This window comes from Scyliorhinus torazame, chromosome 5, assembly GCF_047496885.1.
Source record: "Scyliorhinus torazame isolate Kashiwa2021f chromosome 5, sScyTor2.1, whole genome shotgun sequence".
Lineage (NCBI taxonomy): Eukaryota > Metazoa > Chordata > Chondrichthyes > Carcharhiniformes > Scyliorhinidae > Scyliorhinus > Scyliorhinus torazame.
The window spans coordinates 117,960,672-117,985,058 of NC_092711.1; the positions used below are offsets into that span (position 1 = coordinate 117,960,672).

At 51.5% G+C, this 24,387-nt stretch overlaps 2 protein-coding genes across 4 annotated transcripts in view; one reads left to right on the plus strand and one right to left on the minus strand.

Annotated features, from left to right (window-relative positions):
• Positions 1-24,387, minus strand: part of LOC140421682 (leucine-rich repeat and immunoglobulin-like domain-containing nogo receptor-interacting protein 1) — a 216,193-nt gene that overhangs the window by 159,545 nt on the left and 32,261 nt on the right. The window contains exons 4-7 of one of the 2 annotated variants that reach the window (XM_072506481.1): positions 23,089-23,309; positions 13,545-20,359; positions 10,653-10,887; positions 4,844-7,227 (exon numbers count right to left, since the gene is read on the minus strand). The exons of the other annotated variant lie outside the window; for it this stretch is intronic. Of the exons in view, the coding sequence (XP_072362582.1) occupies positions 18,424-20,359; positions 23,089-23,102 (1,950 nt within the window). The 5' untranslated portion in view covers positions 23,103-23,309 and the 3' untranslated portion in view covers positions 4,844-7,227; positions 10,653-10,887; positions 13,545-18,423. Of the gene's footprint in view, positions 1-4,843; positions 7,228-10,652; positions 10,888-13,544; positions 20,360-23,088; positions 23,310-24,387 lie in introns of those variants that run through there. 2 annotated transcript variants of the gene reach the window in all.
• The window catches only part of LOC140421693 (uncharacterized), a 39,999-nt gene continuing 16,885 nt past the window's right edge, over positions 1,274-24,387 (plus strand). Inside the window, exon 1 of one of the 2 annotated variants that reach the window (XM_072506506.1) lies at positions 1,274-1,358. The gene's annotated coding sequence lies outside the window, so the exon portion shown is untranslated. The other variant, XM_072506505.1, reaches the window with a different exon arrangement.

The window sequence follows — 24,387 nt, forward strand, 5'->3', positions numbered from 1 at the left end:
ACTACTTCTCCCAAAGGATTGTGAATCTGTGGAATTCACTACCCCAGAGTGTGGTGGATGTAGTGACAGTGAGTAAATTCACGGAGGAGTTGGACAGATTTTTAATTCGTGATGGGTTGAAAGTTTATGGAGAATGGGCAGGACAGTGGAGTTGAGGCCAGGATGGAATCACCCATGATCACATTAACGATGTTTAGGCGTGGGAGGCTACATTTCCTACTCCTGATCCTAGGTCATGTGTTCTAGGGAGGAGATGCTCTGGCTGATTTTGCAATCCCGCTCTTGGTCTTTAGCATTGTAGGTAGCAGATGAGGAACATATCAGCTATGATAGAATGGTGGAGCAGATTCGATGGGCCAAATGGCCTAATTCTGCTCCGTATCTTTGAGCTTTTTACTGCAGTAAAACATCTTACAACACCAGGTTAAAGTCCAACAGGTTTGTTTCAAATCACTAGCTTTCAGAGCACTGCTCTTTCCTCCTTTAACCTGGTTTTGTAAGACTTCTTACTGTGCTCACCCCAGTCCAATGCCGGCATCTCCATGTCCGAACTTATGACTGTACGCAGAATACTTTTCACTGTACTTCAGTACATGTGACAATAAAACAAATACAATACAAACAAGTCTTGTTTACCCATCCCCTGTGCTCACTTTCCTTTTAAGAAGTACCAAAAGTTGAAATTTCCCATTCTTCGTTTCCTATAGTTGTGATCATCCTGATCTGTAATCTCCTCACACACCCCTTCAAGATCTCTGCACTAATTTAATTCTGGCCACTACAGCTTTCCTGATTTATTCGCTCCACCATTACTGGCCTTTTATCATTTGACTGGGCCACAAGCTCTGGAATTTCCTCCTTAAAACTCTCCGACTCTCTCACTCACTTTCCTCCATTAAGATTCTCCCAATATCTCATGTTGCTCAGTGTCAATTGTTATTTTATAACGTTTCTCTGAGATGTGTTAAAATGCTTGATTTTGTCAAGGCACAATAAATACAAATTATTGTCACTGCCCTGGACATGTATCATTGTTCTGCCTCATAAATAAGAATTTGTAACTCAGAGTGAAACAGTGTGTCATGGTGAAACATTTCAAAAATATTGCCCTCAACAATGATGGCGACTGAGCATGCGCTCCGCTGCTGCCCCCAATAAAGATGGTGGGTGCGCGTGCGGTTCGCTACTCCTGCCCTAATACAGATGGGGGATGCGCGCGCGTATTGCTGCCCGTGCCCCAAGAACGTTGACGAATGCGCATGCGCAACCCCACGAGTACGCGAGAGAGGTGGCCGCCATTTAGTCTCGTCTGTGAGAAAGCTGCAGGCCCCGCTCACTCTCCCCCCCCCCCGATACCGGTAGGTTATTTTTCAGGGTTTTCGGTTTATATAACATGTTTAAGAAGTGTGTCCAACGACGCGCCTAATTGAGCTCTCCCTCGGTCCGGCCATTCCCACCTTTACGGATTATGGATCCGAGAAAGAACGCCGCCATTAATCGCACTGCGCATGCTTCATTTGGCCAAGTCCCGCCTCCTCATTCACTCCGATTGGCTGGAGGACCGACCGGCCTTTCGAATCCACCCCCTTCATCCTATTGGTCAGGAGCTGTCGTCAATCATTGTCCTGGCATTGTGAGGTATCAAGTGAGAGGTCAGTGTCGGGAGGCGGGGTTCACAAATCCTCAGTGCGGCCCGAGAGCCGAATGTGAAACAATGAATGAAAATCGCTTATTGTCACAAGTAGGCTTCAAATGAAGTTACTATGAAAAGCCCCTAGTCGCCACATTCCAGTACCTGTCCGGGGAGGCTGGTACGGGAATTGAACCGTGCTGCTGGCCTGCCTTGGTCTGCTTTCAAAGCCAGCGATTTAGCCCAGTGTGCTAAACCAGCCCCTATGGACATTCTCCACTCTCACTATCCGCCGCTTCCGGCTCCTCTCCGCAAACAACCTCATAGAGATCAGGGGGGGAGACACTGACCCAGTGACAATGTCACTGCATTAGTGGAAAAGTCTTATATAACCCCTCCTGTTCAAAAAGTAGGAAACTAGTTAGTTGATGCCTGTTGTTGGGAGACTGTTGGAATCCATTATTGAGGAAGTAGTAATTGGACTTTTGGAAAGCCAAACCGCAATCCATCAGAGTCGGTGTGGTTTTGTGAAGGGTACATCGTGTTTGACTCACTTGTTGGAGTTCTTGGAAGATGTAACAAGCCAGGCGGAGAATGGGGGTACTGTAGATGTGTTTGGACTTCCAGAATACATTTGATAAGATGGAATTTAACATGCATAAGTGTGAGGTTATCAATTTTGGCCAGAGGAATAAAAAGGCAATTTATTATCTAAATGGAGAGAAACTTTAGAGGACATTGGTTGGGTGTTGAATAAATATTTCACATCTGTCTCCAGCCAAGAGAATGAGGAGGTAGACATGGAACTCAGGGAGAGAGACTGAGAGGTTCTTGAGCGAATTGACAGAGGGAGTGACAAGGCATTGGAAGTGTTGGCAGGCTTAAAAGTGGACAAATCTCCAGGTCTGGATGAATTGTGTCCCAGGATGCTGTGGGAGGTGAGATTGCAGGGGCCCTGACCCAAATTTTTAATTGCTCTTTGGCGACAAGGTAGGTGCTAGAGGACTGCAGATCAGCTAATATGATCCCACTATTTAAGAAAGGTTGTAGAGATAAGCCAGGGAACTAAGTACCAGTGAGTCTCGCATCCTGAAAATTCAGAAGGATTTCTTGGAGAGGCAAGGTTTGATCAGGAATAGTCAGCATGGCTTTGTCAGCGGGAGGTCATGCCTGACAAATTTTGATTGATTGATTGGCACCAGGTATGTCCATGGTGGTAGTGATGTAGTTTACATAGATTTCAGCGGACTTCCGGTTGCAGCGATGCACTGCTAATCCGCACGTTTCGGCAGCTCCCGTTCTAACGGACCTTTGGGCTCTTTTTGGGAGCCCCAACGGAAATTTTTTCAGACCAAACCCAGTGTGGGGTGACGAAGGAAGGTGTCCCCCCGGGTGTGTATGGTAAGGACCAGTGGCAGTGGCCAGATTGCGAAGGATCCTCTGGAGCAGCAGCAGAGAAGAGTAGGAAGAAGCAAGATGGCGGCGGATGGAGCCCAGACAACATGGGGCCCGGACCAGCGGGAATTCCTCTGACGGTGTGTGGAGGAACTAAAGAAGGAGGTGCGGGCACTGATGTTATTGGCAATCGATGGGCTAAAAGAAACACAAAAGGCCCAGGCGATAGAGCTCCGTGGGGTGAAGGCAAAGGCAGCCGAAAACGAGGATGAGATACAGGGCCTTGTGGTAAAAATGGAGACGCATGAGGCGCTACATAAGAGGTGTATCGAAAGGCTCAAAGTCCTAGAGAACAGCTCGAGGAGGAAGAACCTCCGGATTCTAGGTCTCCCCGAAGGAATGGAGGGAGCTGACGTTGGGGCTGATGTGAGCACGATGCTCCATACGCTAATGGAAGCTGAGGCCCCCTCGGGCCCCCTGGAGGTGGAAGGGGCTCACCGGGTCCTTGTGAGAAGACCAAAGGCTGGAGAACTACCAAGGGCGATAGTGGTGAGATTTCACCGCTTCACGGACAGAGAGGCTGTCTTGAGCTGGGCCAAGAAGGTACGGAGTAGCAGGTGGGAGAATGCGGTGATACGAGTGTATCAGGACTGGAGCGCGGAGGTGGCGAGAAGGAGGGCGAGCTTTAATCGGGCCAAGGCGGTGCTTCAGAGGAAGAAAATAAAATTTGGGATGCTGCAGCCGGCGCGATTGTGGGTCACGCACCAGGGCAAGCACTACTACTTTGAAACGTCGGATGAGGCATGGACCTTCATCCAAAAAGAGAAACTGGACTAGAACTGAGGGACTGGGGTTGGGGGGGAGACAACGAGGTTGATGTACAGAAGTGTAAATTGGGGAATGGGAGGTTTATAGTATCGAGACAATAGGCGGGCAATTTTTCTCCTCTTGATGGGGGGACACTGAGGAATGTGGGCGCTGGTGGAAAAGGGGACTGAGAGGGGGAATGGGGGCACTGCGCCATGGGGGGGGGGGCGATCCAGGAAAGCGCGGGGTTTTTCCCACGCTATGGAGACGATGACGGGAAGATAGGCGCAGGAAGGAAGAGAGTTCCACGCACGGGGGTCAAGGAGAGAACGGGGGAAGCCGGGGTCAGTTAGAGTTGGCTGACTTTCGGAAGCATCATGGGGGGAGTAACCATGCTAGATGGGGATCTAGCGGGGGGGGGGGGGATCAACTGGGTTGCTGCTGCTGAGAGCGAGGGGGAGCTGGCAAGAGAAGAGGTGGTCGGGACGGGAAGGCGCCGCCTGGGGGACGGGTGGGTGCGCGGGACCCGGACAGGGGGCTGGCCTAGAACTGGGGATGGCTAGTCGGCGGGGGTGGGGGGGGGGGGGGGGGCGCGGGTGGCCCCCCAATCCGGCTGATCATGTGGAATGTGAGAGGCCTAAATGGGCCGATTAAGAGGGCCCGAGTGTTCGCGCACTTAAAAAGACTGAAGGCAGATGTGGTCATGCTTCAGGAGACGCATCTGAAGGTGGCGGATCAAGTTAGGTTAAGGAAATGATGGGTGGGACAGGTGTTCCACTCCGGGTTGGACGCAAAAAATAGGGGGGTGGCGATATTGGTGGGGAAACGGGTGTCGTTTGTGGCGAGGAATATCGTGGTGGATAACGGGGGTAGATACGTGATGGTGAGTGATAGATTGCAGGGAAAGGAGGTCGTGCTGGTAAATGTATATGTCCCGAACTGGGATTGTTGATTCCCAAATTTCTTTCTCCGTCAGTCTGGCCTCAATAAAAGTCGAGATGGATTCGCACGTAAAAAGAAGTTATTTTATTCAGCTTGCAAGCTTGATTCATTTCACAGAATCATAAGAGACATCCAGTCTCCTACATCCCAGAAAGCGAATGAACAAAGAGACAAAGGGATCTCTGCAAATCAATTCAAATGGTATCAAGTTTCACATACTCGACGCCCATAGGTCAGCCTATATCCCTCCTGACCTGTTTGATCTATTCTGATTGGCTCACTTCCAATCCCTTTCTCTGGCCCCCATCAATGCAGCATCACTCTCATAGACACACCTCTTCCTGCTTTCCCCATGCGGTCTCAAATCCCTTTGTCTCTATCTGCCAGAATCAAAGTGGCTTATTTCTACATTACATTAACTAATATCTCTAAAGTAACTATTTTATATCACATTCGTCATTCCCTCCTTTTATCATTCCATGATAACCGGACTATCCAATCCATAGCTACGGTTCCCCATCTAAAAAGATCCGTCGCTGCATTTCCAATTCCTGTCTGAGCCCCCCTTCCTCTGCCTCACCCTCATGGATTTTAACAGTTAAGTTTTTAGGGGCGTTGATCTGATCCAGTGCACCCCGCATTCTACCCATCACACATTTAAGGATGGCCAGGCCCACAAAGATGCAGCCGATAGCTACCACTAGATACATGGCCATATTTATCAACCAGTCCTTCCATCCTCCAAATCCCCAGTTACCCCAAGAGCCAGGATCCTGCATCCCGTCCAAGTGATCCCGTATGCGATCCATAAATTTAGTGATGTTAGCGGTCAAGTCCTGAACTCCCATGATACACTTGCCCTGTACTATGGCACATACCCCACCCTCACGGGCCAGAAGATAGTCAAGAGCATACCGGTTCTGCATTGCAAACAACCGTAGCTGAGACAACTCCTTAGTTATTGCCCCGAGGGCTCCCAAGGTTTCATTTCCCAAGATGGTAAGGCCGCAAATAAAATAATTCTGATCACTGACAGCCAAGGAACCCCCCACACCTCCCAGTGTCAATACGCTCAGAATGCCCCACCCGGCTGAGTGGCCCCGGTTGGGTGCAAGAACCTGAGGTTTTTTCCAGTTCTCGCAAAATTCAGCAGAGACTGCCCGGCGTGCGCACTGATTATGCAGGTTCCACGCCGAAGGGCAGGGGACTGTGGTAGGGACTAGAGTCCCTATAGCAATTCGGCGGGGAAATGGGGGTGACAAAACGTTGGTCGCTGTACCATTAAATAAAAAGTAGTACCCTTGTTCCGTGTGCAGGCTAGCATCACAATCAGCATATCGGTTGCGTAAGGACCTCCCAGTAGCCCAGTTTATCCAACTTTGAAATGCCCATTCGGGCCGCCCAGCAATGCAGAAAGCCCTAGTCCCAACAGTGATATGAGAGACATTCGCCCAGCCACAGAGGAGCTGGAGGCCGGCGTTCAATGGAACGCAAGTGGTGTTGTAACAAACGCATTGGCCAGACGCCTGGGGGATATGGCACCTGTCCGTACAGGTGGGAAATAGACATGTTATATTTGTGTCCACCTCTACCAGCAAACAGCCATATCCTTCACTGCTGAAGCAATTCTCGTACGACCGGGAATCCCTATTGGGAGTGAAGTGGCTAGGTATGTACGCCCTCCACCGTCGCAGCCTATCGTACTGTGAATGGGAATTATCCCGAGGAAGGGGAAGGCAAATAGCCGGTGGTGCTGAATCCGGATCGTAAGGAAGAGTGACCTGATCGGGCAGTGGTTCGGAATGCTGACAATGAACCACCGTTTGGGGAGTGCCCCAAAGCGGTGAAACAGAAAATAACCTAGACACCGCTGCGGGGTTTGGGTAGCAGACAACCCGTCCCTGGCCATACAGACGGTGGTAAATCTGGTAGAAGAGATTCATACTACCCGGGTTTTCCTCAGTTTGGCCTTTAATTAACTTAAGTGTATCTCCCAGTAACCTACGTTCTAGCTGTACTTCCCTTCTCATACGCCCCGTCCTCTCTCTAGTCCCTTTCTCTTACTCATAGCCTCTTCCTACACTCTTCTGACAGCCTGATTTTACCTTTATTGTACCACTCTTAACACATCCAAAATCAAATTTACATGTATTCCAAAAACAAGGCAATGTCCATATAATGTTCCCTTCCCATCGCCGGGACCGGTGCAACTGCTTCATGACTCCTGCATTCTCCTTAACTTTGATGACCTTCCATGAGTCGACACCATGTCCTCGTATATGGGGGCAGCGAAGAACATCACCTTTGCATAGGTGATGTATCCTTGTAGATTGGTTGGGGCTACACAGATACATAATATTCCCCTTTTCCATGTCCATCGCCAATAACACGCCAAGCAAAGTGAGGCCAAATATCAGACAGATGATGCGTAGCCACTCCATCATGCTCCACACCTGTAAAATAGCACCGGAGAAGGGAGGCAGGTTAGTATCCGACCTTTTACAGTAGTGGAGATGGACTCAATTTACAGTGATGTAGGTGGACCCAAGCACTTCGCCCCTCCACTTTAACTGCTGTGGGGGTGGTAAGGAGAACTTGGAAGGGCCCGTCCCATCGCGGCTCCGACCCCTTCCTAGTCCAATTTTTGACCATGACATAACTACCGGGCTGGACTGAAAGTGAGCTAGGTACTGGGGGCAATGGCTGGTGAGCCGCGCGGACCTGGCCATGGAGTTCCTTGAGCACTTGCGTAAGGGCTAGAACATAGGTGGTCATTTCTTCAGTCATCTGATGAAACTGAACCCGTCTGGGAACCTGCAGGCTCCAAGGAGTTCTAAGAGGCCTGCCATAAAGAATCTCGGCGGGAGAGAGCCGGGCCGGTCCCGCAGGTGTAACCCGCAGCTGGAAGAGGGCAACGGGGAGCAACTTAAGCCATGTCAGTCCCGTGTCTGCTCTTAATTTAGCCAATTTAGTTTTGAGCGTCTGATTGTGTCTCTCAACCAACCCGGCCGCCTGCGGTCTGTAAGCACAGTGTAACTGCTGGCGTATGCCCAACTGGGAGCAAAACTCCTTGTTAATTTGTCCAATAAAATGAGGCCCATTATCAGAACTTAACTGAGCTGGTATACCGTACCGGGGAATGATTTCCCTCATCAAGACTTTAACCACAGTAGCAGCTTTATTATCGGATACGCCTCGACCCATCTGCTGAACACATCCACAATGACCAAAATATATTTGTAACATTGACACCTTTCCAACTCAATGTAATCCATTTAGAGCGTCTCAAAGGGACCACTGGGCAACGGGGTTTGCCCCTTCCCACAAGGGATACCTTTTCCGGTGTTATATTGCTGACAAATCAAACACCGATTACTGATACTTTGGGCCAACCCCTGCATTTTAGGGTGCCACCAAGTGTCCAGCAACAAATCACTAGTCCCTCGAGCCCCACAATGAGTTGCAAAGTGTACACATTCAATGACCCATAAAGCCAGCACATCAGACATACAAGTCTGATGTGCAGGCATGGTCCATAAAGAGGAAACAGAATCATATGTACAACCTAACCGTTTCCACATTTGTTTATCACTCTCAGGAGCGTCCTCCTGTAACCTTATGACATCTTGGATGGTTGGCATTGACTTGTCAGAAGCAGACATATTTATAGTAGATCGTTTAGTCTGACTTAACATCTTAGGCACCATCACTTGCTGAATTTGCGCGGCTGTTCGCGCTGCACGATCTGCTCGTTCATTACCAACGTCAACTGGGGTTGTACCATTCGCGTGGGCAGCGCATTTAATAACGGAAATCTGCGCTGGCATAAGGAGGGCCTGCAGTAGGTCATTAACTAAACCCCGGTTGGATATTTCTGTGCCTGCCGAGGTAAGGAATCCCCTATTCTTCCAGAGTTGTCCGAAGTCATGAACTACCCCGAAAGCATATCGGGAGTCAGTGTAGATATTTACCCGGCGATCTCCCCCAAGTATACATGCACGGGTGAGGGCAAAAAGTTTGGCTTGTTGTGCTGAGTAAGGGGTCTGGAAAGCTGCCGCTTCTAAAATCAGACCATCCTGATCTATGATTGCATAACCGGACAGTCTCCGGCCAGTGGGGCTTACTAATGCACTGCCATCAACATACATAATCATGTCAGGTTGTTCTAACGGAATATCACTCAGATCGTCCCTTATTGTTGTAGTTTCCTGAATCAAGGCTAAACAGTCGTGACCAGGCGCGTCCTCATGGACAGGGGGACCGCTAAGAAAACAGGCTGGATTGATAGTGGTACAGTATTTAAATGTCAGACGTGGATTGTTCAAAAGGTATATCTCATACCTATTCTGACGAGCTGCGGTAAGATGCTGAGTCTGCAGTTGCCCCAATAGTGCGATTACCGAGTGGGAGCTATACACCGTAATATCCTGTTGGAGAGTGATGTTGGCAGCAGCCTGCAATCTATTGTATATCGCTGCCAAGATCTGGGTGCAAACAAGGTGGCCCAACGCCACTGGGTCGAGTTTGGAAGAGTAATATGCTACGGGCCGGTGCTTGTCCCCATGTTGCTGGGTGAGTACCGCTGTTGAACATCCTTCCAGAACAGTACAGTATATCTAGAATGGTCGTTCGTATAGGGGCCTACCGAGGGCCGGTGCTTGTAGCAAGGCCTGCTTCAGGCAACGGAAGGCCTCGAGTGCCTCGGTGGTGAGAATAAAGTTTCCCTCTTTACTCGTGTAAGGCGTCAGCAGCTTTGTATAGACAGCGATGTTTGGTATCCACTGCCGACAATAATTCACCATACCCAGCCAATGACGAACCTCCTTGGCTATTGTAGGGGCGGGGAATTGGCATATTGGTTCAGTCCTACTGGGTTCGAGACTTCTTTCTGTGGTTGTAAGTAAAACTCCTAAGAACTTAACTTTTCTCTGAGCCACCAAGACCTTTGCTTGTGAAACAACATAACCCAACGAGGATAGGTGGTTCAATAATTGGATCACATCATCCCTATTACTGGGCTCATCAGGACTTGCCACCAATATGTCATCTACATTCTGCACCAGAGTGGAACCATGCTCCAATGTCAAGGCCTGGAGTTGGGTCTGCAGACATCTGGAGAAGAGTGTAGGTGAATTGACGAACCCCTGTGGCAGTCGGGTCCAGGTATACTGCTGTCCATTGTAAGTGAAGGCAAACAAATATTGACTTTCAGTCGCAAGTGGGAGGGCAAAGAAGGCGTGCTGAAGGTCAATTACGGCGAAGACCCGGGCTTGAGCTGGAATTTGAGCCAGTATGTGTGCAGGGTTAGGGACGAGAGCGTGTAACGGCTGTGCGATGGCATTAATTGAACGTAAATCCTGTACTAATCGATACTGGTCTGGTTTGGCTGGTTTAGGCACAGCAAGTATTGGGGTGTTACATTCTGATTGGCAAGGGACCAAAATACCCTGTTTCAACAGTTCTTGAATTAATTTATCTATTGATGGAGCAGCTTGAGATTTCAGGGGGTATTGCCGAATGGAAGGTAGCTTTACATGATCCTTAATCATTACCTTGATAGGTGTAACATTTGTCTTTCCCACTTGTGATGGGTATTCCGCCCAGACCTGTGGATTGACATATTCCAACACATCATTTCCCCTGTGATGCTGCAGTCGAGTGTTAATCGTTTCAGGGACCTCAAAATATTTTATGGTAGTGCCGTCCGGCATGACTTGAAGTGCGTAGTCTGTTGGATCTGAATGATCCACTGCCCTCCTGACCATTCGCCCCATATCCCTGGCATGGTACTGGTCATGGACCTGACGTGTAATATGAGGGCTTACCGAAGCTGACTGTGGCCATAAATGTGGTGATATTGTAACAAAATCGGCTGTACCTTCTTTTCCCGTGACTGTGGCTGTAACCTTGACTGGCCATTCGGTCTCAAGTAATGGCCGGTATTTGTCCTCCAACTCCCTGTTTCGTCCAGTTCTGTCATAGGCCAGGGTAACGTGATGCAGTGACTGTTCAACGTCTAACGTCCACCACTGGGGGGTGATAGAAATATAGCACTGTTGTCTCATCCTCCATGATGTAACCGTTACTCCCTCATCTCCGCATTCTAGCTGTAGCTGGAAGATACACAGTAAATCTCGGGCCAACAAGTTACAGTCCAATCCAGTAGTCACTACAACCTGATGCTCTGCAGACTTATTCTCGTAAGTGACTGTCACAGGTTCAGAAATAGGATACTCACACACCTGTCCTTGGAACCCTGACAATTGCTGCGTGTGGTCGGATATTGGTAATTTAAGTGTTGATTGCACAGAAGATATAGCTGCACCTGTGTCGATTACAAATGAGTGATGTTGATCTCCTATCTGCAGAGAGATAATAGGTTCCCTGTCCGATTGGAGAGTTCTTATGGCTAAATTAGCTAGTCAATCCTGTGTTGGGAAAGGGTTTTCCTGGGAGAAGTCAGTGTATCTCATCTGTCCTCCCCTTGGTGGGTACCCTATCCTTTGGGTCGGATAATCTTCTACTGCCTGTCTTTTAAAGGGGCATTCCTGTTGCCAGTGATCTACACAGCCGCAATTAAAACATGCATTGCTCCCTCTATTTCTGCCCCGTCCTCTTCTTCCAGTAGACCAATGGCCCCTCAGAGGGGGCTGCGGTTGTAGAGCTGTTGATTCGTTCGGTGGGCCATAAAAATGGGGTGAGGGTCCCTTTGGGTGGGTTTGGTATCCTCCTCTTCGCTGATCCACCCACCCAAAGTCACTATATTGGGGCTCCTGCTGGTAAACTACCATTTCTGCCGCTTGTTGGGGTCGCAGATCATCCTTTTTCATTACATACTCAGTCTTAACCTTTGTAACTGAGCCTCCTTCTTGGCCTACACCCTCCTTCCAGTAAAATCTGACTGCCCTTGCCATCTGGGAAGGGTCGTTCTCTGTCCAATTCATGTTATTACATTTCACAGCAGTAACCACAGAAGGTGGTAGGCAATGCATTAACATAGCACAGTATTGAGGGGAATTCTGACCATTTTGATACAGCAAATCGCCTGACTGCCCCCGGTAGATTTCATTAAAACGCTCCAGAAATTCCTCTAGCTCTTCAGTCTTCTTAGGTTTTAGGTCTAAGATAACAGAAAGATTTATGGGCCTTTGAAATGTGCTATTCAACGCATTCAAGATCTGTGTCCTTCTATCGTCGTCTAACGCATAGGCCTGCTGGAGTGCGGCATGACTAGCATAATTCAGGTGGTTAAAATAATTGCGGTACTCTGCTGGGGTTAAAATCTGCTGGACTAGGGCCCAGAGGTCCCTTGAATCAGCTTGATAAATTGAGATGGTAGTTCTCAAGGAATCCACGAAGGCAGCAGGAGATTTTTTTCTATCTGGGATTGTAGCCATAATAGCCATCATCTCACTGGGTGTCCATGGGAAGTAAACGTCTATCGTGGGGTTCGCTCCCGCAGTCACTGGGTCGGGGTTTCGCATCTTCCTAATCGGTAACTGTCTCCGAATGTCACCAGGGGGCACTCTAGCTATTTCCCCTGGTTGTTCCAAGACTTCAACGTCTCTCCCTGTCACTAGGGGGAGTTCTTTCTCTTCAAACGAAGTTGTTTCAGCTTCCTTTGTTCCCAAATCTTGTGATTTCTCCTTAGTTTGGGGAGACTTAGGTGATATGCTTAATTGTTTCTGGTGAGCATCAAGCCCCTCTCTCGCTGTCTGAGATCTTGTCCGAGAGCTAACTGGGCTTGTGGGACAGAGTTCCTTTTGCTCTTCCGGTTGTGAAGTTGGTAAATCAGGACCCACACTATCACCCAAAAGGGCTTGAGTTTCTGGCATATTTGAAATCTGGGGAGCAATGGCTGGGTATATATTATTGTACTCTGGTGGTTCTGGAATGAGCGCAGACCATACTATGGGTGCAGACGGAACTTTTACTGACTTTTCCAAATTATTGAATTTTTCTTCTTCTGTCAATTCAAGGCCAGCCATTGAACTACGTAGCTCGTCTCTTGTGTGACCCGGGTCCTTCCTGTCTCTATTTGCTCTTTTTTTAAATGCAGATTCCTTTTTCAAGATCTGTAATGTTTTAAGGTTACCCTGCTCACTAATTGGAATCCCCATTTTAAGGGCATTATCCTGCCAGCTGGACAACGTAATCTTATCTTTTTCCTCTTGACAATATTGCCTCCATAATCCAATTAATTCTTTAGCTTTCATACCTTGATTTTTTCTCCAAATTTGTCCCTGGATTTTCTTAACCATTTCTAGGTCTTTGGTTCCCCCTAGTGGCCATTCATCTCCCATTTTAGTTCTTAACTGTGCTGACAATTTTCTAAAATCCTTCGCTTTGTCCGGATACTTATCACATAATATTTGCAGTGGCATGTCTGGATCATTTGTGCTATCCAAGGAATTTCCCATAATCTCAACTAGTCCTCGGAACTGCGTTTTTTCGCCACTACAGTCCAAAGAGAAAATTTTAGCTTAATCAACTATATTTTTAACACACACACATACAGAGGTGAACCATTTTCAATTTCAAATGTTACACCGACCTCTCATGACGTAACCCAACCGAATTAACTCACAAATAAAGTTGAACCATTTATATTTTAAATGTCACATCAACAATACAGCCTACCCCAGCCGAATTAACTCACAAATGAAGTTGAACCATTTATATGTTAAATGTCACATCAACAATACAGCCTACCCCAGCCGAATTAACTCTATGAAATCCCATCAATTAAAATGCTAATCCCCAGACTGACCTGTGATTTCGTCGAGGCGGTCTTTCTGTGCCAACCGCGAGTGACCAGACTAATCAGACGATAAGAAGAGGGGAACAATCAATGCGCGGTCGTTTTCCAGTTCTACATTGAGGGCCCTTTGTTCCCCATCCTCCTGTTCATAATCAGTCTAATTCTGATTTCGCAGTTGGATCAGGATCGTCCTGAGAAATCCCGGGTTTTCGGCACCAAATGTTGATTCCCAAATTTCTTTCTCCGTCAGTCTGGCCTCAATAAAAGTCGAGATGGATTTGCACGTAAAAAGAAGTTATTTTATTCAGCTTGCAAGCTTGATTCATTTCACAGAAACATAAGAGACATCCAGTCACCTACATCCAAGAAAGCGAATGAACAAAGAGACAAAGGGATCTCTGCAAATCAATTCAAATGGTATCAAGTTTCACATACTCGACGCCCATAGGTCAGCCTATATCCCTCCTGACCTGTTTGATCTATTCTGATTGGCTCACTTCCAATCCCTTTCTCTGGCCCCTATCAATGCAGCATCACTCTCGTAGACACACCTCTTCCTGCTTTCCCCATGCGGTCTCAAATCCCTTTGTCTCTATCTGCCAGAATCAAAGTGGCTTATTTCTACATTACATTAACTAATATCTCTAAAGTAACTATTTTATATCACATTCGTCAGGATGACGTGGGATTTATGAAGCGGATGCTGGGACGTATCCCGGACCTGGAGGTGGGAAGCCTGGTAATGGGGGGGGGGGGATTTCAATACTGTGCTGGAATCAGGGCTAGACCGGTCTAGATCCAGGACCGGAAGAAGGCCGTCAGTGGCCAAGGTGCTTAGGGGGTTCATGGAGCAAATGGGGGGAGTGGATCCGTGGAGATTTGCTAGGCCGCTGGCCAAAGAGTTCTCCATTTTCTCCCATGTCCACAAGGTATACTCCCGAATAGATTTCTTTGTTTTGAGCAGGGCACTGACCTCGAAGGTGGCAGGAACGGAGTACTCGGCCATAGCCGTATCAGACCATGCCCCGCACTGGGTGGAGCTGGAATTAGGGGAGGAGAGGGAGCAGTGCCCACTCTGGCGACTGGATGTGGGATTATTGGCGGATGAGGCGGTCTGTGGAAGGGTGCGGGGATGTATTGAGAGGGACCTGGATGCCAATGATGATGGTGAGATCCAGGTGGGGGTAGTATGGGAAGCGCTGAAAGCGGTGGTTAGGGGAGAGTTGATCTCCATTAGGGCTTACAAGGAGAAACAAGAGGGCAAAGAAAGGGAGAGATTAGTGGGGGAGATTTTGAGGGTTGATAAAAGATATGCGGAGGCCCCGGACGAAGGACTATATAGAGAGAGGCGAAGACTTCAGACGGAGTTTGAACTGCTAACCACAGGAAAGGCAGAGGCACAGTGGAGGAAGGCACAGGGGATGAGATACGAGTATGGGGAAAAGGCGAGCCGGCTGCTGGCCCACCAACTTCGCAAGAGGATAGCGGCGAGGGAAATTGGGGGAGTTAGGGATGAAACGGGAACTACGGAGCGGAGAGCAGGGAAGGTAAATGAGGGGTTTAGGATCTTTTATGAGAGGCTATATAGGTCCCAACCCCCGGAGGGAAAAGAGGGAATGCAACAGTTTCTGGACCAACTAAGGTTCCTGAGGGTGGAGGAGCAGGAGGTGGCAGGTCTGGGGGTGCCAATTGAGGTGGATGAGGTGACTAAAGGGCTGGGGAACATGCAGGCAGGGAAGGCCCCGGGACCAGACGGGTTCCCGGTGGAATTTTACAGGAAATATGCGGACTTGGTGGCCCCGCTGCTGGTGAGAACCTTTAACGAGGCCAGAGAAGGGGGGACTCTACCCCCGACAATGTCGGAGGTGACAATATCACTAATCCTGAAGCGGGATAAAGATCCGCTGCAATGCGGGTCATCTAGGCCTATCTCACTCCTGAATGTAGACGCCAAGCTGCTGGCAAAAGTGCTGGCGACGAGGATCGAGGATTGTGTCCCGGGGGTGGTGCATGAAGTCCAGACAGGGTTTGTAAAGGGGAGACAACTGAATGTCAACGTGCGACGGCTGTTGGGGGTGATAATGATGCCCCCAGCGGAGGGGGAGGCAGAGATAGTGGCAGCGATGGATGCAGAGAAGGCATTCGATAGGGTAGAGTGCGAGTATCTATGTGAGGTGTTGAGGAGGTTTGGGTTCGGAGAGGGGTTTGTCAGTTGGGGCAGACTCCTATATGGGGCCCCAGTGGCAAGTGTAGTCACAAACCGGCAAAGATCGGAGTATTTTCGGTTCCATAGGGGAACAAGGCAGGGGTGCCCCCTGTCCCCATTACTGTTCGCGTTGGAATTTGAACCACTGGCCATAGCGTTGAGAGACTCTAAGAAATGGAGGGGGGTGGTTAGAGGGGGAGAGGAACATCAAGTGTCACTCTACGCAGATGACCCACTGCGATATGTGGCGGATCCTGTAGAGGGGATGACAGAGGTTATGCAGATATTGAGGGAGTTTGGAGATTTTTCGGGATAGAGGCTAAATATGGGGAAGAGTGAGCTTTTCGTAATACACCCTGGGGACCAGGGAAGAGGAATAGACGCCTGCCGTTAAGGAGAGTGGAAAGGAGCTTTGGATATTTGGGGATTCAGGTAGCTAGGAGCTGGGGAACTCTACACAAACTCAATCTGACGCGGCTGGTGGAGCAGATGGAGGAGATCTTCAAGAGGTGGGATATGCTGCCGCTCTCACTGGCGGGCAGAGTGCAGGCGGTAAATATGATGGTTCTCCCAAGGTTTCTTTTTGTGTTTCAATGTCTCCCCATTCTGTTCACGAAGGCCTTTTTCAAGAAAATAGACAGGAGCGTTATGAGTTTTGTGTGAGCAGGGAAGACCCCGAGGGTAAGGAGGGGGTTTCTGCAGCGTAGCAGGGACAGAGGGGGACTGGCGTTGCCGAACCTGGATGACTACTATTGGGCCGCTAATGTGGCGATGGTTTGTAAGTGGATGAGGGAGGGAGAGGGGGCGGCATGGAAGAGGCTGCAGATGGCGTCCTGTAAGAGAATGAGCCTAAAGGCGCTGGTGACGGCGCCGCTGCCGCTTTCCCCGAAAAGGTATACCACAAACCCAGTGGTGGTGGCAACCTTAAGGATCTGGGGGAAATGGAGGCGACACAGGGGGGTGACGGGAGCCTCGGTATGGTCCCCGATCAGGAACAACCATAGGTTTGTCCCAGGAAGGATGGAGGGAGGGTTCCAGAGCTGGCATCGGGCAGGAATTAGGAGATTGAGAGATTTGTTTATTGACGGGACGTTCGCGAGCCTGGGAGCGCTGGAGGAAAAGTATGAGCTGCCCCCGGGGAATATCTTTAGATACATGCAAGTGAGGGCGTTTACGAGGCAACAGGTGAGGGAATTTCCGCTGCTCCCGACACAGGGGATCCAGGATAGAGGGATTTCCGGGGTATGGGTCGGGGAGGGCAAAGTGTCCGAAATATATCAGGAGATGAGAGACGAGGGGGAGGCGTTGGTAGAGGAGCTGAAGGGAAAATGGGAAGAAGAGCTGGGGGAGGAGATTGAGGAGGGTCTGTGGGCTGATGACCTAAGGAAGGTAAATTCCTCGTCCTCGTGTGCCAGGCTTAGCCTGATGCAATTTAAGGTTCTACACAGAGCACATATGATGGGAGCAAGACTGAGCAGGTTCTTCGGAGTGGAGGACAGGTGTGGGAGGTGCTTGGGAAGCCCGGCGAACCACACACACATGTTCTGGTCGTGTCCGGCACTGGATGAGTACTGGAGGGGAGTGGCAAAGGTGATCTCAAAGGTGGTGAAGGTCCGGGTCAAGCCAGGCTGGGGGTTAGCTATATTTGGGGTAGCGGAAGAGCCGAGAGTGCAGGAGGCGAAAGAGGCCGATATTCTGGCCTTTGCGTCCCTGATAGCCCGGCGAAGGATCTTACTCATGTGGAAGGAAGCAAAACCCCCCGGCGTGGAGGCCTGGATAAACGATATGGCAGGGTTCATAAAACTAGAACGAATGAGATTTGAGCTGAGAGGATCGGCTCAGGGGTTCTCCAGGCGGTGGCAACCGTTCCTTGACTATCTTGCGGAACGTTAAGGGAAAATAGATAGTCAGCAGCAGCCCCCGGGGGAGGGGGGGAGCACTATTTTTTGTTACTTTGTTAGTTCACTATTTTAAATAATGTTATTTATCAGTTATTGTGCTATTTTTATGTTGATTTGTAAAGTGGAAAAATTCTGTTTGAAAACTTTAATTAAATATATATATATTTAAAAATACATAGATTTCAGCAAAGCCTTTGAAAAGATCCCACGTGGGAGACTTTATAAAGAAGACAAATACACATGTGATACAGAGTAACATGATAAGGTGGATTCAAAATTGGCTTGGCTGTAGGAGACAGAGCAAGATGACAGATGGCTGCTTTAGTGTCTGGAAGCCAGTGTCCAGTGGCGTACCACAGGGATCTGCGCTGGGTCCCCTGTTGTTTGTCATTTATATAAACGCCATAGATGACTATGTGTGGGGTAGAATCATTACCTTTGTGGATGTCACACAGCTTGGCCTGATGGTTAACAGTGAGGTTGAGTGTCTTTGGTTACAGGAAGATATAGACAGGATGGTCAAATGGGCAGATGGAATTTAACCCTGAAAAATGTGAGGTGACACACTTTGGAAGGCGTAATTTGACAACGAAGCATTCAATGAACGGCATGAAACTGGGGCGTCTGAGGAACAAAGGGACCGTGGTGTGTTTGTTCTGATATTTCAGAAGGTGGAAGGACAGGTTAATAGGATGGTGAAAAAGGCATATGGGACACTTGTCCTTTAGCAATTGCGGCATAGATGGGGTCGCAGTGACGTCTCGGACAGTGACGTCGGCCCTCAGACCACCTTCATGTTGAATTTGGCGTCATCCCCGTCGCCACCTCTGCCGCCCCCGCCCGCGTGCGGCACAAAGTCAACATGGATGTTGTTGTGTTTGATGGGCCCGCTGGCCCGGCTCCAGATGAAGAGTAAAGTGAAGCAGAGCGACACCACGGTGAAGAAGGAGGCGAAGCCCATGGTGGTGGCCACCAGCAGCGTGTGGGTGTCGAAGGGATATCCGGGCCGTAGGCCGGCCTTGGCCCGGGTGTCGGAGCGCCCAGCCAGTCCCAGCTCCTGTAGCGAGAGCGGCCGCACCTGTAGCGAGGCCGAGGCCGTGTCGTTGCCGCCGGCGTTGCGGGCCACACAGCGATAGGTGCCGGAGTCCATGCGGCGGACCGAGGTGATCTGCAGGCTGCCGTCCGGCAGGAGGCGGCTGCGGCCCACAGCGGGGCCGGAGAGGAGCGGGGGCGCGGGGGGCAGGCTGGGGTCCGGACGTCCAGGGAGGAGGCCGCGGTCCTCGGGGTTCAGGCCCAGATTTTCAGATACTAGGCCCAGGCCCCCGGGGAGGCTCATCCCCGCCTCGGGGTGGCCCAGCCGCTGGCGTCGTGGGTTGAGCCACAGGATGAGGGGCGGCGGCTGGCCGTCGGCCGAGCAGCGGAGGGTGACTGTCTGGCCCTCTCGGGCCTGCAGCCGCTGCGGCCTCTTGTCGCGGATGCGGGGCCGGCGGCAGCTGAAGGTGCTGGCAGGGAAGGAGCCGGCGGCCTCGGGCAGGCGGCGGCCGCGGAGGGGCGGCGGGGAGGCACAGGTGGGCGGCTGGGGGCCCAGGAAGCGGAGGCGGTGGCGCCGGCGGACGATCCAGAGCAGGCGGCAGTCGCAGGCCAGCGGGTTGAGGCCGAGGCCCAGGCTCTGGAGGGAGGCCAGCGAGCGGAAGGCAGCAGCCGGCAAGCTGGCCAACTGATTGGCCGTGACGTCCAGCAGCCGGAAGTAGACGAGGCCGCGGAAGGCGGCGTCATGGATGATGCGCAGACGGCCGCCCACCAATCGCAGCTCCTCCAGGCGGGTTACGTGCTGCAGCAGCGCTCCGCGGATGGCACTGATGGGATTATAGGAGAGGTTGAGGAAGCGCAGGTAGGCCTGAGTCCTCAGGCTGGCATAGGGGACAGTGCTGAGGTTACAGCGGGTGATTGAGAGCCAAACCAAATTGAGGCCCTGGAGGCAATCGGGGCCTAGTTGGGCCAGTGAGGCCCAGGAGTCGATTTCCAGCAGGCGGAGGCGGGAGAGGTCCTGGAAGGGGCGGCCGGGCAGGGCGGCGGCCTTGGGGAAGGCCAGCAGGCGGAGGGCGGTCAGGTTGAGGAGGGGGGAGAGGGCAGCACCGGGTGGCCAGGTCAGCGCGGCACCACGGACGGTGAGTTGGTTGAGGCCGCTGAGGCCGGCCCAGGCTCGCGGGCCGGCCCAGGCCAGCTCGGGGGAGCCCAGGCTGAGGGTGCGCAGGGCGGCCAAGCCGCGGAAGGTGTGGTCGCCGAGCAGCAGCAGCGGGTTGCCAGCCAGCTCCAGGCTGCGCAGGGCGGCCAGGCCGCGGAGGGTTCCGGGCTGCAGGTAGCGCAGGAGGTTGTGGCCGAGGCCCAGGCGCTGCAGCCGCTCCAGGCCGCCCAGGGCGCCGGCCTCCAGCTCCCGCAGCCGGTTGTGGCCCAATTCCAGCTCCTCCAGCCGGCGGCTCAGGCCCCGTCCCGGGCCCCAGTCCAGCCGCTCCAGCCGGTTGTCACTTAGGTCCAGCGCCCGCGTGCCAGCCGGGATCCCCCGCGGCAGCGACTCCAGCCCCCGGGACGAGCAGCTCACTGTCCGGTTGGGGCTCCAGCAGAGGCAGTCTGAGGGGCAGCCGAGCCCCGTACCCAGGAGGAGGAGCAGGGGGAGGAGAGGAGGCCTCACTGCCAGCAACAACGTCCTGCCCCACGGCCTGTAAAGCAAACAAAACAGGGGGTCAGTGAGGGGAGCTGGACCCCCCCCAGACACCCACCCACACAGGACACCTCCCCCAGACACACACCCCACACAGGACATTGCCCCCAGACACACCCACACACAGGACACCTCCCCCACACACAGGACATTGCCCCAAGACACACACCCACAAACACAAGACACCTCCCCAGACACCTCCTCCCCCAGACACACACCCACGCACAGGACATCTCCCCCACACACAGGACACCTCCCCCAGACACAAACCCCACACAGGACATTGCCCCCAGACACACACCCACACACAGGACACCTCCCCAGACACACACCCCACACAGGACACGTCCCCCACACACAGGACACCTCCCCTAGACACACACCCACACACAGGACACCTCCCCCACACACAGGACACCTCTCCCACACACAGGACACCTCCCCCACACACAGGACACCTCCCCAGACACACACCCCACACAGGACACGTCCCCCACACACACCCACAAACACAAGACACCTCCCCAGACACACACCCACACACAGGACACCTCCCCCACACACAGGACACCTCCCCCAGACACAAACCCCACACAGGACATTGCCCCCAGACACACACCCACACACAGGACACCTCCCCCACACACAGGACACCTCCCCAGACACACACCCCACACAGGACACGTCCCCCACACACAGGACACCTCCCCTAGACACACACCCACACACAGGACACCTCCCCACACACAGGACACCTCTTCCACACACAGGACACCTCCCCCACACACAGGACACCTCCCCAGACACACACCCCACACAGGCCATTGCCCCCAGACACACACCCACACACAGGACACCTCCCCGAGACACCCACCCACACACTGGACACCTCCCCCACACACAGGACACCTCCCCAGACACGCATCCACACACAGGACACCTCTCCCACACACAGGACACCTCCCCAGACACACACCCACACACAGGACACCTCTCCCACACACAGGACACCTCCCCAGACACGCACCCACACACAAGACCCCCCCTTCCCCACGCACACAGGATACCTCCCCCCAGACACACGCCCACAGGACATCTCTTTCCCCCCCCTCCCTGCCTCCACACACAGGACCCCCCCACACCCAGATACAGGATGCCCCACCTCCCCCAGACACACGCCTGCGGACACAGGAACAACTTTCCCAAACGCTCACAGGAGCCCTCTCACACACAGGATCCCCGGTGTCCCGAACACCACCAACACCTCTCCTTTGGACCACTTATTCTACAGTCTCTTCATCCCAGGTTCTCTTCCCCTCCCCCACCACCTCCTCTCCAAAGACGTGCAGGTGGATGGGAGTGGGCCTAGATTCGGGTTCTCTTTCACAGGGTCGGTGCAGAACCAATAGGCTGAATGGCCTCTCTCTGCACTGTAGGGATTCTGCGGTTCAACTCTTTTCCCCCAGACCCCATCATGCTGGGGGGGCGGGGGGATCTCAGTAACCTCCCCTCGTAGAAGGATGGGTGAGTAAATTTGCAGATGACACTAAAGTCGGTGGAGTTGTGGACAGTGCGGAAGGATGTTACAAGTTACAGAGGGACATAGATAAGCTGCAGCGCTGGGCTGAGAGGTGGCAAATAGAGTTTAATGCAGAAAAGTGTGAGGTGATTCATTTTGGAAGGAATAACAGGAAGACAGGAGTACTGGGCTAATGGTAAGATTCTTGGCAGTGTGGATGAGCAGAGAGATCTCGGTGTCCATGTACATAGATCCCTGAAAGTTGCCACCCAGGTTGAGAGGGTTGTTAAGAAGGCGTACGGTGTGTTAGCTTTTATTGGTTGAGGGATTGAGTTTCGGAGCCATGAGGTCATGTTGCAGCTGTACAACACTCTGGTGCGGCCGCATTTGGAGTATTGCGTGCAATTTTGGTCGCCGCATTCTAGGAAGGATGTGGAAGCATTGGAAAGGGTGCAGAGGAGATTTAACAGAATGTTGCCTGGTATGGAGGGAAGATCTTATGAGGAAAGGCTGAGGGATTTGAGGCTGTTTTCGTTAGAGAGAAGAAGGTTAAGAGGTGACTTAATTGAGGCATACAAGATGATCTGAGGATTGGATAGCGTGGACAGTGAGAGGCTTTTTCCTCGGATGGTGATGTCTAGCACGAGGGGACATAGCTTTAAATTGAAGGGAGATAGATATAAGACAGATGTCAGAGGTAGGTTCTTTACTCAGAGAGTAGTAAGGGCATGGAATGCCCTGCCTGTAACAGTAGTGGATTCGCCAACATTAAGGGCATTCAAATGGTCATTGGATAGACATATGGACGATAAGGGAATAGTGTAGATGGGCTTTAGAGTGGTTTCACAGGTCGGCGCAACATCGAGGGCCGAAGGGCCTGTACTGCGCTGTAATGTTCTATGTTCCCCGAGGCCTCTAGGACCCCCCTCCTCTGGAATGGACCCCTCCGGAATCTGCCACCCCCTCCCCCCGCAGCCGCCCCCATGACACAGCCTTGTCCACCTTCCCTCTCAGATCCTCTCCACTACCCTCCACACCCCCCCCCCCCCCCCCCCCCCCCCCCCACCACATCATCATCCCCTCTTGTTGCTTCACCTCGCTCCCACGAACGCCTTTGTGTCCTTCCCAAATTTCTATGCAAGGTCGGGCTTTGGGGTACAGAGAGTGATGGGAGGGGTTGAATATATTTGACTGAAAATCGTGATTACCTCATTAGCTTCATATTTATGGCGAAGAGCTTGAGGGTCTTCTTCGGTCCTGTTTCTGCTGACAGTCCGGGAGCAGCTTTCGCTATACAAGGAGCTACTGTCGGTTGTCAGCTTGTTTTAATGCTGCTGGGATCTGGTTACAGGTTACACACCAGCTGTAGCCTGTGGCTCAGGTTCCGGACGAGGGGCTCGATCGGGTTTCAACATAAACATTGTTCCTCCTGAATATTTAAACATTTGACATGGATAACACAGGTGCAGAAAGAGAAAACACCGGTTCAAAGTGTGAAAAGCTGGAGTGTGACCAACATTGATCTACACAGAGCAACGTGCTAGACAGGGAGTAAAGCTCCATCCTTCTACACTGTCCCCATCAAACACTCCCAGGACAGGTACAGCACGGGGTTAGATACAGAGTAAAGCTCCCTCGACACTGTCTCCATCAAACACTCCCAGGACAGGTACAACACGGGGTTAGATACAGAGTAAACCTCCCTCTACACTCTCCCCATCAAACACTCCCAGGACAGGTACAGCACGGGGTTAGATACAGAGTAAAGCTCCCTCTAAACTGTCCCCATCAAACACTCCCAGTACAGGTACAGCACAGGGTTAGATACAGAGTAAAGCTCCCTCTGCACTGTCCCCATCAAACTCTCCCAGGACAGGTACAGCACGGGGTTAGATACAGAGTAAAGCACCCTCTACACTGTCCCCAACAAACACTCCCAGGACAGGGACATAGGAAAGGAGCAGGCCATTCAGCCCATTGAGCATGCTCTTCTCTACAATATCATGGCTGATCAGCCACTTCCATGGAAAAATAATTCCAAGTGAAAGTGGTTCTCTGAAAAATAACTCTGTTCACTGGTTAATGATTTGCCGCACACAGAGCCACTGGTTAATGATTTTCCGCACACACAGCCACTGGTTAATGATTTGTCACACACAGAGCCACTGGTTATTGATTTGCCGCACACAGAGCCACTGGTTAATGATTTGCCGCACACACAGCCACTGGTTAATGATTTCCCACACACACAGCCACTGGTTAATGATTTGCCGCACACAGAGCCACTGGTTAATGATTTGCCGCACACAGAGCCACTGGTTAATGATTTGCCGCACACAGAGCCACTGGTTAATGATTTGCTGCACACAGAGCCACTGGTTAATGATTTGCCGCACACAGAGCCACTGGTTAATGATTTGCCGCACACAGAGCCACTGGTTATTGATTTGCCGCACACAGAGCCACTGGTTAATGATTTGCCGCACACACAGCCACTAGTTAATGAT